Below are 15,822 nucleotides of genomic sequence, written 5' to 3'. Positions count from 1 at the left end.
ACTACCACCAACCACTACCACCAACCACTACCACCAACCACTACCACCACCACCAACCACTACCACCAAACACTACTACTACCACTACCACTACCAACTACCAACCACTACTACCACTACCACTACCACCAACCACTACCACTACTACCACCACCAACCACTACTACCACCACCAACAAAAAATAAAAATTATGTTTGGCGATACCACAAACAATGTAATGTCATACCTTACTATTTCATACTAAACTTCAACAAAACATTGACAGTTTAAGATAAAAATGAAGTAACATAGAGAGGGTTTGAGATGCTAAAATGGACATCCTCTAAATACGTCGCTCTGTCAAATTGACTGGCTCGCTAAAAACGACCGCTTTAACTCCCGAGGGCCGCCAAACAACGTTCACTTAGTCGGTCTGCGCTCAAAACGAGTAATAAATTAGGCTTGACAGGTCTTACTTACACAGAGCCTATCTTTTCTGTGAACCGCAGAAGACAATTCAATCTATTATGATGACTGAAGCAGCGAGAGGAAGAGTCGCAAGATTCACTAACGCTCCAAAAATGCATCTCTAGGGAAAGCGCAAGAAAATGAGGGGATGTAACATACCATAAGGATGTGGAAAGCATATCCACGGATTTTAAAAACAGCATGACTGCCTTTTAACAGAACGCCGTTAAAGAATAATCGCAAGGATCCTTTTGAACGAATACGTTTATTTCACAAATCCAGTCTAATGATTTATTCACAGTTCACACATACTGATCCAGTTCAACTCCACTTCAGCAGATTAGTGACTCAGTGAACCAGTTTATCGCTCGAGCAAAGCTACTGTAAAACTCAAAAGATGTGTAATGTAGGTTTGTAATGCCAAGGAATTTTAATTATTGGGTGAACTGTTCGTTTAACGGTCTCTTGCTCGGTACCACACAGCACTTTGCCTTTTGAAATAAATCCGTGTCAAGTTTGGCATCTTGTCAGGTTTTCAGTTGCAGACAGTATGCTCGGGTTTGTTTGTTTGTGTGCGAGTATGTGGGTAGCGGAGAGCACTGCCGTTTTTAGCAACCTGCTAACAAACTGATTATGTTTAACAAGATGTTTCAAGAGCCATCACATACATAAACACACATACTTAAGGTGCTCAGAGAGAGACACAGATGGAGACAGACAGCAACAGGAAGGGAAAATACAGCAGGCGACGGAGCGGAAAACTCCTGCCATTGCTTTCTGATTACTGTAAACTGTTTGAGATTTCCATAAGCAAGCGTAAAATCTTTACAAAAGTTGAAAGAGATTGTATTTGTTCTGCTCGGGTATTTGAAGTTTTATCAATTCAAGAGCTAGTTTATTTTTAAAAAGAACCAAAAAAATCTTTGGAAAGATTTTTAAATCATGTCATGGACACTACGGTTTGGTGATGGTGAGATTTTAAAAGAAGCCTCTCGTTCTCACTAGACAGCATTTATTTGATCAGATCAAAATTAACACTGTAATACTGTTGTTATAATAACAATAACAAAACAACAACAATTATTGTTATTATTATTGTTAATATTATTATAATATTATTATAATTATATTATTATTATTGCTATTATTATTATTATTATTATAATTATTATATCATCTGTTATTATTATAATTATTAGCGTTATTAATAATAATAATATCATCAGTATTCATTATTATTATAACTATTATCATCAGTATTATTATTATTATTAAGTTTTCATTATTATTATATTATAATTATTTTCATCATTATTATTATAATAATTATAACTTATTTTATTATTATTAAATTATTATAATTATATTTTATCATTATTATTATAATTATAATAAATAAATAAATAAATAAATTAATATTAAATAAATACATTATATATTTTAATCTATATATAATATATTATATATATATAAATATATATATATATATATAGATTCTTAGTGAACATCTAAGTTCAAATAATTTATTTAGCGCCTCATATGAATTACAACTAATTGCTATCACTTTTAGTCATTTGGGTTTGAAACGCTGCATCTCATAAACCTAGCATTTATCAATCCTGTCATGCTTACGCCAAATAAGCATCAGATTTCCAGTTACTCTCTAACACTTTGGTCTCGGGAAACTTGACACATGTGAAATTCAGCCCAGGACTCTCAGCAGAAAGAAGCGCCCGGAGAATTCGACAGCGAAGTGATTAGACGTGTAAATTTTAAGAATGCCCGCAATGCGGTCAGCACCCCGGAGCGCAGGCGGAAGAGCTCTACGGCCTAGAAAATTTCCAGGAAGATTTCAAACGCCACAAAAGGCATTTTCTAGCCGCGTGTGAAGCGTGTACGTGTACCACACCCATGTGTCAGCGGGGCTTGGAGAGATTATTATAGCGGGGCCGGTGCCAACCTCCCCACCTCCGTGGAACGCAGGCCGACAAATAAAATAGGTGTTGTGTGGTACAACGTACAGCTAGGGGTGAGAATCACAGCGCTTTCGCAGCCTAAATAGACACGCTTCGAGCTCTTCCAAAAGCTTGAGGTCAGGAAATCACACAATTAGCAATTACTTTGACCGAAGCTTTGTTACATCTCTCTTTCTGGCTCCGTGAAGCGTTGAGACAGAAACGCTATTGTGCTTTCTGCACTAAACAATGGCTCTTATGTAGCCTGTGGGGTCCAAATGCGTGTTAGCTCATTTACTCCGTGTCTGCCAAAATTCCTGATATGGATCCTATTACAAAACCAATAAACAGCCAGACAGTGTGCCAGTTCTGGAAGAGCTGAACAGAATAAACCTGGCCAAGGCACCCGGCCCGTCTCGTCCGTGATCGGCTCCTAAGACCCAACCGAGGTGGTCTTTCTACATCCTCCAGAAAAAGAAAGTATCGGCCAATCACAATAACAAAAGAATCCGACAGTGATTTAATCGTTCGACCCCCACTGTGCTAAAAAAGGTGTTAAAGTGCTTTTGAACAATTCAATTAGGAAAAATAGAATTGAAAAGCGGCATTCAAAACATGAACATTTACAATAGAATTTTCAGTCGGAAGTTATTTCTATAATTGCACACATACGGTTTCATTGACAGGGGCTTTTTTGTTTAAGCCATTATGCATGGTTTGGAATTTTCAGATTTTAATATTTTACAGAAATGATTCTTATCACCTACATCAGCAGGTCTAAAAAAAAAAAAAAAAAAAAAAAAAAAAAAAAATTATAATTTTTTTTACAATATTACCGTTTTCACTATTTTCGATCAAATAAATGCAGCCTTGGTAAACATAACAGACATCATGCTCAAAAACATTTACAGATCCCAAACAGAACGATAGTGTGAAATTATTTTAAGACTGGCTATAACAACTAAAAATATGATGCTGGTGTTTTTTCCCTCTCTCTATATTTAGAATTTGAAAGACATGTTTTATAAGTAAAAATATTAAACACGTTTTACCTTTCAAAACACAGCATGTGTTGAGAAAATAAAACGGCTAAATATACAGCTTATGTATATCTGCATATTTATGGCACAATGTCTGTAGCACGGCCTGCTTAGTTCCTCGTTAGAAGCTTTCACTTTTAGAAACACCCTTTGAAAGTAAAAAGCAGATGAATGGATCGCCAGCAGACAGCTTCCAGGTATTAAGAGTCCTAATTGGGTTAAAGGGTCAGGGAGAGGACAGAAAGCGGTCATATAATATTAACTTACAGTTTTTGATGCAAGAAAAAGTTGCATTAAGTGGACCTCGAGGAAAATGACGAAAAAGTGTTATATGACCCCGTCATGCAAAGCAGAATTCACGATGTTGCGTTTGCGAAGTGTGTTAAAGCCGCATCCGTCACTGCCGTCATCCGATGCCGCAATGCTAAGGTTAAAACATCTGACAGAAAAAGACAATTTTCCACTAACAACTGGAATACAGTTGACTTGAAACTGACGGCAGTCAAGCACAACTGTGTCCCTCCCCGCAGACCAGGGTGTTTTTCTTTTATTTCCAGTGCAGTGTCACTCATGTGCTTTGGCAGCAGTGTGTGTGTGTGTGTGTGTGTGTGTGTGTGTGTGTGTGTGGCGGTGTGCTATTTCCAGCCTCAATGCAGCCAGACTGTGAGGGCCTCTCTGTTGCTCAGTCGAAAAGCTACATCAACATAACAGCTGCTCCCCAACAAACACCATTTGACCATGAGAGAAACATGCTGTATGGCCTCTAATGGCATTGACACGAAAAAAAACTACAAAAAAAACACTCCACAGTATTTCCAAGACAACAATTCCAATTAAATAATATACTGGATACTACAAAGTCAAAGTTTCTAAGATGTAGTATTCCATACATTTACTTACCGCTGGGCCATTTAATTGTAAATTGGTTTGATCATGATTGGATAAATTTTGCATACCATCGCTTATTCACCAATTGAATGGGTGCCGTCAGAATGAGAGTCCAAGCAGCTGATAAAAACATCCCAATTAGAGCTAGGCAATATATGCGCAACTCATCACTAAAACCATTTCTGAGCAATACAGAACACAATATATTAATTATATCTCCATGACTAGTTTTTTGACAACCTACTGTTGTATTACAAATTTACAAAAGGTTAAACACAGATTCCAATATAACAGTATATGCTGAATGTGTATTGTGATTAACATTCTAAGAGCAGGAAGCCCAAGCCCTGAGACAGTTATCTTTTGTCTTTCAGTTCTTGAACATCTGGTAGGTCAAGTGTGAATGCTTATCCTGAGGTACAACTGTGCCTTTTGTTTTAGTCTCTACAACACCTATGCATTTAAATGACACTGAGATGCTAAATAGATCAAGGATCTGGAAAGTTCCTGTTCTGGGCTAAGTTCCTGACCGCATTTGCATACTTTTGTTTTACTGGTCTCCACCTCTGTGTACTCCTCCCCTTCTGAAACATATATATATTTCAACCTAACATGTTTCAGTTAGATTTGTTTCTTGGAGATTGCTTGACGATTTACAATAAAGATTTCTTGAAGACTTCTTGCAGATGACTACAGCAACGAAATAAAAAAAACGAACTCCTGCTTTACCAAGAATCTCCTGGTCTCTTCTTAAAAAGAAGCTAAAAAAAGTTTCCAACACTACGCAATATTGAAACTGAACGTGAGACCGCATAGCTTGTCGGTGATCTACGGCTCCGTGTATTAACTGCCGCTCCATTTGAAACCAGGTGAGGGAGATTTACCAGGTTTTCATTTTGGGTGAGCTATTCCTTTAAAATCAAAGATTAAAATGCATTGAACTGCACAGGCCCAACAATACAGCAATGCAAAATTATTATCATGACAGGCTTGTAAATGCTTTACCAGCAGTGGAAGTTTTATTTACGGTCTGCATATTTCTAAATGACAGTTGACTTGCAACAGGTTCGTGCTCTCAGCAGCCGGTAATTCACCACACACACACACACACACACACACACACACACACACACCAATGTGGTCAGCAGAAATCATGTTTATCCTCTTTGTAAGTCAACCCATATTTAATGTTGTGTGGGTCATATTTACATCCAACAAAGAGGGAATACCAAATGCTTTTTTTATAATTAGGCTAGTTTTACGTGAATGAAATGCACTTCATCTTTATTGCATGCGTGCTAAGATCCTGTAAGAATCTTAAAGCGTGTAATACATAGAAACCCTTTAATTCATAGTTATTTTGCAGTACAAGCTGTCCGTGATTATAAAATACAACAGAGCCACTGTGTGCCAATAATGCGATTATTTGCAAAAATCAGAGAAAGAATTTCATTGCAGAAACATGCCACAAACAAACCTCTTCATTCCGGTTTACATGCAATTTTCATCATTCTGATTATTCAAGTATGATTATTTTTACCATTATTATTTGCATGCTCCGCAGCGCGAATAACGAACTCCTATTTAAAACCGGCATACACCACATAGATGAATGCATTACGGCTACTACAATCGTGATCTTAATCATGCCATTTTGATCAAGGTATTGCATAAACACGAGGTACCGTTTAATCGTAATATTGGCGAAGTCCTATTATAATTGCATTACGAGGGTGCGTGTAAACGCACTCAATGACTCTAGCAGAATAATCCCATTCTAGATTGTTCATTTCACACCTGTAAGATTGCTGGCAAGTGCGTTTCTGAGACATCAGCCCCCCATCCAGAACCTGCCTACAGACAATAACACCGTGTCTACTCTGAAGCGACCAGCACCGACTCACGCTGTGACAGCTTGAGGTTGTCTGCTCTGGAAGTGTTGACGCCGCACGTCAATGTTCACTAACCACAGATCATCTGTACGCTCGAGGCTACACTTCAGCTACAGTAAAACAGAAGAATAGCTTGGATAACTTAGCATTATATTCAGCAGAAATCTACTGGTGTATAAACGCACCGTGAATTATTGCTTATATATATATATATATATATATATATATATATAATATATATTATATATATATAAAAATATTTTCTATATATTAAAAATATTTAAGCAGAAAATGTATGGAATGTGACAGTAAAGACATTTAAAATGTTAAAAAAATATTTATATTTCAAATAAAAGCGTGAAAAAAAATCATGGTTTTGATAAAAACAGAACAGTTATTTTCAACATTTTCAATAGTATTAAAGCATTAAAATTAGTATATCAGAATGATTTATGAAGGATCATATGACAATGAAGACTGGAGCAATGATCCCATCATAAGAATAAACTACACATTGTATTATATTATATATTTAGTTGCATTTTGATCAAATAAATGCAGGATTGCCAAAAAAAAAAAAAAATATAAAATATATATATATAATAATAATATATATATATATATATATATATATATATATATATATTAGTAAAATATTAGTAAAAAAAAAAGAAATATATTTTTCATATATTTAACACGCATATACCTATATAAATACAAAAAAAAAAAAAAAAAAAAAAAAAAAAATTAAACGTAATACTGCCTATAACAGTATCTGTATAGTCTAAGCCTTCATTATCAAGTTATGCAGTTGTAAAGTTATGTGGGTATGTTTTATCTGTGACACTGCTATGGTCACACCTCTTATTTCTGCTCCTGTACAGGCATACCTACCGTATCTAATCAGAATCTAAGTCTCCACTTAACCGTTTAAAAGTCTTGAAATCACGAGGGACGAGTACGGCAGAGGGTTCCAGAGAAAAGCGGCTCTGGCTCGCTCGGCTGTTTTTGGCTCACGCTGGAGGAAATATGATTATGCAGAAGGGGAACGGTTTCATCAGCACCTGGAGCGGTGCGTGAGAGGGGAGGTTAGGGCTGAAAATAGGGGGGGGGGATTTATGAAGTGAGCACATACTTTAGCCCTGGCAGGAAGTCATTAAGCTGTAAGCTAGAATACGGAGAGAAGCGCTGGCATCTGTGCGACCGTTCAAGCAGAGCAGCGGCCGAACGCTCAAACGCTGCAGTATCTTTTTCGTCATTTAGCGAACGATCAAGCTGACACCTCTTGAACTGGCAGCCGGTGGTGGTGGCGGTGGTGGTGGTGAAAGGGCAGTGCGGTCGCTCGACTTCCGTTTACGCGCTGCTGACGCCGACTAACTCAGAATGACGTTTATACGCAACACGTCGTTCTTCGCAGAAAAAGAAAGAAAGATGTGCATTCTTAGAAATGTGGCTAGCATTCCAGGTTCTCTTAAAGCCGCGAAAAAAGGTTTTGTTTTCCGGCGACATCAGTCAAACGTTTTTTTTTTAAAGTTACAGTGTTACTCTGCATATAGCAGCACGGAAAGCCAACGCCAGATAGCATTTGGTCATTATTTACGGGTTCGCTGCGGCTGATTGGCTTTTGAACGCTGTGTGCGATTATTTTCCAGGCAGACGCACAGCTGAAGTAGTTCCAGGCAGGTCCTGACAGCTTTACATCACAAACGATTTCAGTTATTCCAAATGTCCTTAGAGCAGCTGAAAAACCAGCCAAAACCCACGACACCGACCGAGCAAATAAATAGGATAAAAACAACCACATATAGCCATGACACTTAAGTTTCATTACGTACGGAAAGCACAGTCTATTTCTCTCTCTCCATTACAAATGCGCACACACACACACACACACACACACACACACACACACACGTCAGCTCTACTCAGGCGGTTTAATCGGTAAAAAAAACGTGGCAACTTCACAGCCACTTGACGTCTCTCTATCGAGATAAAAACGACACTGTTGATGAAGCAGGTCAACTTACAGTTTCTATTAGAGATGCGCCTTCTAAACTCACACTTAATATATACATTATATTTATGCAATGTCTTGAGTTGGAGATCACAGTATAAAGCAGAAAAATTGGCGGTTCGATGAAAATGCTGCACACCCAAGAAGCAGCATGCATTACTTTCTAAGAATTCAATGGCGGCGATCCTTATGCTGGTTTATAAAACCGTGCTTCTTGTATTTTGTGTTAAATAAGCACGAGCAAAAAATGTTTTTAAAACACTTTAAAAGGGTTGTTTTCAATTTAAGGCGTTTTTGAAAACCGGGATCATCCTGTGCAAATGGGCTGCATAAAATAACCAGCGCGAACACTTTGGAGAACATTTTTCAATAAACCGTCAGATCCGACGGGACGGAGAAAAGCGTTTTGCGATGGGTCTGGTGACCTTTCCCGCTAACGCTCGGCCAATCAACATCCAGGTTAACGCTGAAAAGGTTACGGAGGCTTTCGTTTCGCACCGATCAGCAAAGCGCAAATGTACTAAAACACGCCAGGGCAGGATAATCGAGAGGGAAGGAGCGCGAGAGAAAGGAAGACGGGCCTCAGAGAACCTCTCCCATCTCCGTATCTTATTTCAATGTGGGAATGGCACTCTCAGCAATTATTGTTAGTATCAGTCAGACCATAAAGGCTTTTCCCCGTGGAGCGGATGCAGCTATCTCACGTTCGGAGCAGGAGCTTGTCGACAATTGTTACGCTAATTGCTTTCACAGCAAGCGTCATTTATAAAGAAAACATGCTCGAAGACACACACAGAGGCTCAACATATGAGCCTACACACACACACACTCATTACGGCTGTGCCAACCAGAAACAATAATGTGCCTATGCAAGTAAGACGGAGACGATTTATCAAAAATTGCCAATATAATCATGATATTGAGTGAAGAAACAATGTGAACACGGCGATGGTTTTAATATGATTTTTATTTGTCCGTTAATTTAATAAATTATTTACATGGAAAAATTGTCCCTATAAGACTTTTTTTCCACGTTCACATTTTTTTTTGTATAACTTAAAGTACAATAAGAGCTCTTTGCTCAGACCGATCATTTTTGTCAAATAAATAAATACATTTTAAACAATTAATAATGCTTAACTAAAAATATTGGCCTTGGTTAAATCACTAGTTATTTACTGTTATCTGGTAAATAAAATATAATTAGGCCTAAACATCCTAGATTATAGTTCTTCTCTCAAAAAAGGGGGAAAAAATACTATTATTACTGATTGTTATGATACTCTTTTTTTATTTTAGAGTGAATATACAAATGTAAATTTGTAAATAAATAATTTTAGCTATCTCAACCAGCCTCGTAAGTACACTAAACGAAAAAAAATAGTTTTTGTACTAAAATAGTATATATTTTGAGGTCACTTGAATCAAATAAAGCAGCTTAAAGACATTCTGCTGGTTAGATTATGGCCTTGTTTGATATATTTGGTCGACAAACCTGTGCATATAATGATTTGAAACTCGTTTGGAGAAATGATTCATCAACACCCAGAAACAGACAGCAAACCACAACCACAACTCAGATAACCAAAAGCCCTGAAAACGAAAGTCAAAACAGGCTCCGACACATCAGAAACACATTCACAGCAAACACTGTCAGAGGAAAATGCACATTCATAGGCTCATAAATCATAGCGGAGAAACATATTCTCGAACTCAACGTGTAAGCGTTTAACAGTAATAGTTTTCACAGAATGAGAAACTTGGACTAGGGAAGGTCTGCCTGTTTAAAAAGAAAACACTCTTTTACTTAATGAGCCACTCATGACTCCTCTCAATTTCTTCCCCGTTATTTTTATTGCAATTTTCAGAGGAGCACTAACGCTAGTCGGTCGTTTTCTGTCTTCCCTGAACGGCTTTCTCTGCCGGTGGGTGCTTCGTGAAAAAATAAATAAATAAATTGCTAGAAAAAGTGGAAAATAGGTGAATTTTCAAACTCGGCCTTGAAAGGGTTTATTGCTTACGGTTTACGGTCTCTCACAGAACGCCGCGGTGAGTAGTGTCGAAGTCACACAAATACTGATGAAATGCTATATGAACTCAATTAAATCTTAAAAAAAAAATAATGCATTAGCAGTTTTCATTATCATTCCTTCACGTCCACCTCTTCGCACGCAGAGGTCAAAGAACACAAAAAGCCTTGTCCAGCGCCTCTCCACGCCATCTCTCCACCCTCCAGTCTGATTCGCAACGCATTTAGGACGGCGATCAATAGGTTTGACGCCTTTAAAGAAGGAAATGTGCAAACGTAGACAGCAGAAATACAAAAACAAGCTAATCGAGCTTCAAAAACGGCTTGTTTACATGTTATATGACGTGAGCCGCCTCTAGAGCGAGACGCTGATGAACGGTTTCACATCGTCGCGCAACAGGTCCTCGTTGAGGTTAAGCATACCGTTTAATAATGCTTTGTCTATAATTGACAGATTTTGAAAACACTTACTCATGTAGCAATGGCGTTAGCCAATCGGTGGCCATTTGGCGAGCTTTAAAAAGGAGCCAAGAGAGTTTAAAATTTATTTCACGCACACAAACATATACTCGTTTTTGTTCGAATCCTACCAGTGATCCTCATGGAGCCCATTAAAATAAAGAAATTCAGCCACGATGACTTTAAAGAACCAGGAGCGACATTCCAGTGCGACGCTTTATTGAAGACGCTTTCCAGTTTCCACCGTGATACCATCAGCCTCGCCTTTGTTTTAACTGCAAGACGTTTCAGTGAAGTCATATGGTCACAATGAGAGGTAATGCAAAATGAATCACAATCGCATAATGTATAATTACGCAACTAGAATTTAAATCCATATAGAACCATATGGATGAAAAGGATTTAAATCCTGCATCCAGCGCAACCGCACACACTCTCACAATCCTCCTCGTTCTCATGAGGGGGAATAACTGCGGCATTCTTATCAATTAAGTACTTCATTACACAGAAGGATTTAAAGAGCCGGGAGGCATTATGTAATTTTGCTAAAATGCATCTTAAAGCTTTTACCACACCACGTCGTATCCCACAGCTGACATTTAAATCAGCCCGGAAAATTCATACACACAGGTAAAGACGGTTCAGAAGCGAATCATTAAGCACAAATGCATCCGAGGATTTTTTATTTATTTGTTCATTTGCCAGATGGAGAGCTCTGCTCACTTAACCGTTCATCAGACATGCAAAACATGAGGAAAAGTTCAAAGAAAGATGCATTTGTCTGCAGCGGCCTGAATCGCGCCGCTCACGTGGGTGGATTCTCAAAAGAATCATGCCAGCTCGAACATCTTCTATATCCTTATGTGAACGACTTACATGAGCAAAACCGGTCTCTAGGGCTCAGATCTTCGCTGTTCGTTATCAAAACTCATGCCGTTAGCGATCAGGGAATGCCTGCTTGTCAGGGTCAAGCGCCTAAACACGTCCGCCGAGCAGAGACGTCAGCCCTTAATTAGCCGTTTAATGTTCAAAAGAGCACAAATGGAGTTGTTTTTATGTAACCCGAAACGCATAACTCGTTCACTCTCGAGAGGTACCGTGTCAACCGTTTTCACAGTCAGTGCAGAAGCGTATCTCTGTTTGTTTATATGTGACCGAGCCCTGTTTTACAGTTCACCGGTCACGTTAGGCCACTGTCGTTTGTCATGAACGTGCCCACGCAGACTCGCGCTCGCTAGCCGATAACCCGCCACTTCGGCTGACTATTCAACTCTCCGTCAAGGCTGTTTGCACAACACCTATGTAAAGCTGTTGCTCGCTCGCCCCTTATTAGCTTCTCTATTGGTACAACAAGTTTAAACACACTTGATGAATCAATGATCCTGTCTGGAACACACACACACACACACACAAACACACAGGAAGATTTACAGTACGGAAGCAATCTGGACATAAAGCTGGCAAAGTATGTGGCATTTTGGGGTCAAGATATGTCAGGCCATTCAAAAACTAATACAAGACAACTATAATATATATATATATATATATATATATATATATATATATATATATATATATATATATATATATATATATATATATATATATATATATATATGCCGAACTTACAGCTTACAATTACAGCTTCCAATTACAAAAAGTTCAACTAGGCAGTCATAATCAATGATCTCTGTACTCATTTGTTTTAAGTATTATTAATATTTGTAGAACATATTAGTCAAGTGTAGAGCCAATCGAGTAGGAAGCCATTTTTTTTTTCAAAAATTGTGTCAAGGTCATTAGGTTGAAGTAATTATTTCATAGATCTGACATAAAACTAAGTATGTCAAACGAGCAAGCAACCCCCCAAAAACGCCTTGATATTTACAATCTCAGAACATACTTGCAAGTGCACCACCTTAGTGTTTCCAAAAACTTACATTTCACACTAGATTTTCTCAAAACGCGTGTTTTTTTGGTTTGTTTTGCATCGTCTTGGACCACAGTCGCGGCAGGCATATCAACAGATGTGTGACATTTACGGCTTCTCTCCATCAAACAGCCCCCGCGCCGGAAAAACCGCTTCTTCTCGATACGAATCGCTCGACAAACTCAAGCCCACGACGACTCGCTTGTTTACTCGACCCTCAAACGACTCGCCGCGTTCCTCGAAGCGGCCTGTCAGACAACGGCAAAAAAAAAAAAAAAAAAAAAAAGCCACGACCTCCGTTACGTCACGACGGGAACCATCGCTGTATTGTGACGTCACACACGCTCAGCGGGAACGGAACTTCTGGAATGCGACATTGTGACGAGAGCAAACACCTGTTCAGCACCCTCGCCGGGGAGCGGTTATGTCATCGCAATCACATAAAGAACAAAAAAATACAAAAAAAACTTGAAGCGTCGCCGCGGCCGTAGACGGTCAGACGTGTTCAGAATACCGAAACCGGTTCTTACCTCGAGACGGTCCAAACTGACGAAACTGGCTATTGCAAATCCATCAATAATATCCTCCTCTTGGGAACTGGACTCGCGCCTCTTCCTCCGGGGGGGTCGCGGGGTTTTGCTCGAGGAAGTCGAGCGCGACGGAGCGTTTTTACCGGGACTTCGCTCCCGCTCGGAACCAGACGAGGGGCTCCGGTTTTGGGCTTCCCCGGCGCGCGCCTCCCGCTTCCGTCCCCTCTCGCGCTGCGAGCGGGATCTGCGACTCTGCTTCACTTTCCCTTCCATTTTAAAATCGGTGCGATGCCCTCCCGCCCCCGCGAGAAAACAAAAAAATGACACTCGATCGCGTCAAAACCAATCGATTCCACGCAATCAATAAAACACACCCATAGATACCGGAGCCTGTAAACAATTTACAGTATGACCTTGGATGGTAAGCTCCGTAACGTGGTAAACAAACAAACGTGATCCATGCAGGTTAAGGCGTGCGTGTAATCCAAAGCACGGCGTCACGGGATCGAAACGCCTCGCTTCATTTAAACAGGTGCAAAATGGCTGTTTAATTACGGTGGCGTGAATTCCGAGCGCACGGCAACTTTGTTGCGACGGAATACAACAACATCAGCGTGTGTGTGTGTGTGTGTGTGTGTGTATGCTGCAGACCGCACGCTGGATTCACGTTGCTGGCCCTGCTTTAATTTCCACCCGTTCCATGACCCGCCGTGCCAGAAACAACAAAATAAGCATCCGCGCGTTCGTCAGGCAATTTGCAAATGGGAACTTATTGCATCGGCAAGTTTGAACGCGAAGAGACGCCACGAAACCATCCGAGACGACGCGGTCCGCGTCAAGCCGAGAACGCGGCTGTATCTCCCCCCCAAAGATCCTTCTTCAGCGCGCGATCCGCCAAAAACAAATCATATCCAACCAGGGGAGGAAAAAAGAAGAGTTCTTCATCCAGCGGAGAGTAAGTTGAACGCCTCCATTCCCGAACGCTGTCCGCGCGCCGCGACCGAGGGGAGAGACGTCGGCGTGTTTGTCGGAATACGCGAAGCTTCGCTAAGTGGCTTTAAAGAGACAGCGGATGATTCGCGTCTCCTCTTCTCTTCTCCGTTCTCGCTCGTCAGAAATCGCACTGCGAAGTGTAAACGCTCGGAGTCTAGCAAACTGACGTACTTCCGCCACTTCTGCGATTGCCAGAGGAAGTGAGCTGGTTTATTATATTGCTCCGAGGAACTTATTTTTTCGTGGCGCGTCGTTCGCGGGGTGTTTCTCGTCCTGTCGGCGGGTGGAGAGACGCGCAGTTAGCGAGCTGTCAGTGCAGGCGGCTTCTAAAGCCCACACAGCAGCCTAAACGCTGCTCTCCATTATACAGTAACACACTCACAGCTCGCGCATCATCTGCCTCGAACGCGCTCTCCGCTTTTATACATCCCGGTGACCTTTAACCTAGTTGCACTGAAGGGATATGATAAATAAACGCTGCTACCCCTTTGAAGCTAACGCAGCAAATATATCATCATATTTCTATAATATCTATCTATCTATCTATCTATCTATCTATCTATCTATCTATCTATCTATCTATCTATCTATCTATCTATCTGTCTATCATTGTTCTATATCTATCTGTCTGTCTATGCATTCATCCATCATTCTTTCTATACACCATTCTGTCTACCCATTTATCTATCTGTCTATCATCTATCCATCAGTCCATTGTACTTTCTGTTTAATGGACTGATCTATCTATCTATCTATCTATCTATCTATCTATCTATCTATCTATCTGTCTATCTATCTATCTATCTATCTGTAATTGTATATATCCATATGTTTTCCATCCATCCATCAATTGTTCTTTCTATACACCATTCTGTCTACCCATTTATCTATCTCTCTATCATCCATCCATCAGTCCATTGTACTTTCTGTTATTCAATCTATCTACAGTACATGATCCATCCATCCTATCTTTCTATCTGTCTATCATTTGTCCATCCATCAATTCATTTATCCTATCTTTCTGTCTATCATCCATCCATCCACCCATAATTTCTTTCTATCTATCTATCTATCTATCTATCTATCTATCTATCTATCTATCTATCTATCTATCTATCTATCTATCTATCTATCATTGTATATATCCATATGTTTGTCCATCCATCCATCCATCCATCCATCAATTGTTCTTTCTATACACCATTCTGTCTACCCATTTATCTCTTTATCATAAATCCATCAGTCCATTGTACTTTCTGTTATTCATTCATTCAATCAATCAATCAATCATTCAATCAATCAATCAATCAATCAATCTATCTATCTATCTACAGTACATGATCATCCTATCTTTCTATCTGTCTATCATTCATCTGTCCGTCCATCCATCCGTCCATAAATCCATTCATCCTATTTTTCTGTCTATCATCCATCCATCCACCCATGTCTGTCTATCGTCTGCCCAACATCCATCCATCTTTTTTTATTCACCCACCCATCTATCTATCTATCTATCTATCTATCTATCTATCTATCTATCTATCTATCTATCTATCACTACATCACGATAACTCAAACTCGATGTCACGTTAGCTTTAGTGTTTGCAAAACCGAGGCGTTTTGGAGCAATCGTGTCATTAAACT

At 39.5% G+C, this 15,822-nt stretch overlaps 1 protein-coding gene across 16 annotated transcripts in view; it reads right to left on the bottom strand.

The window, feature by feature from the left end:
- fbrsl1 (fibrosin-like 1) overlaps positions 1-14,456 on the bottom strand; it is a 258,303-nt gene extending 243,847 nt beyond the window's left edge. For 5 of the 16 annotated variants that reach the window (XM_043238891.1, XM_043238882.1, XM_043238881.1 and 2 more), the window contains exon 1: positions 13,186-14,454. In XM_043238891.1, coding sequence (XP_043094826.1) covers positions 13,186-13,458 — 273 coding nt within the window. In that variant the 5' untranslated portion in view covers positions 13,459-14,454. Of the gene's footprint in view, positions 1-13,185 lie in introns of all 16 variants that reach the window. The other 11 variants (XM_043238889.1, XM_043238890.1, XM_043238884.1 and 8 more) reach the window with 5 other exon arrangements.
- Positions 14,457-15,822: the final 1,366 nt, after the last annotated feature.

Source organism: Puntigrus tetrazona, chromosome 5, assembly GCF_018831695.1.
Source record: "Puntigrus tetrazona isolate hp1 chromosome 5, ASM1883169v1, whole genome shotgun sequence".
Taxonomy (NCBI): domain Eukaryota; kingdom Metazoa; phylum Chordata; class Actinopteri; order Cypriniformes; family Cyprinidae; genus Puntigrus; species Puntigrus tetrazona.
The sequence above is the reverse complement of the archived record's forward strand: the minus strand, read 5'-3'. Positions and strand labels throughout refer to the sequence as shown.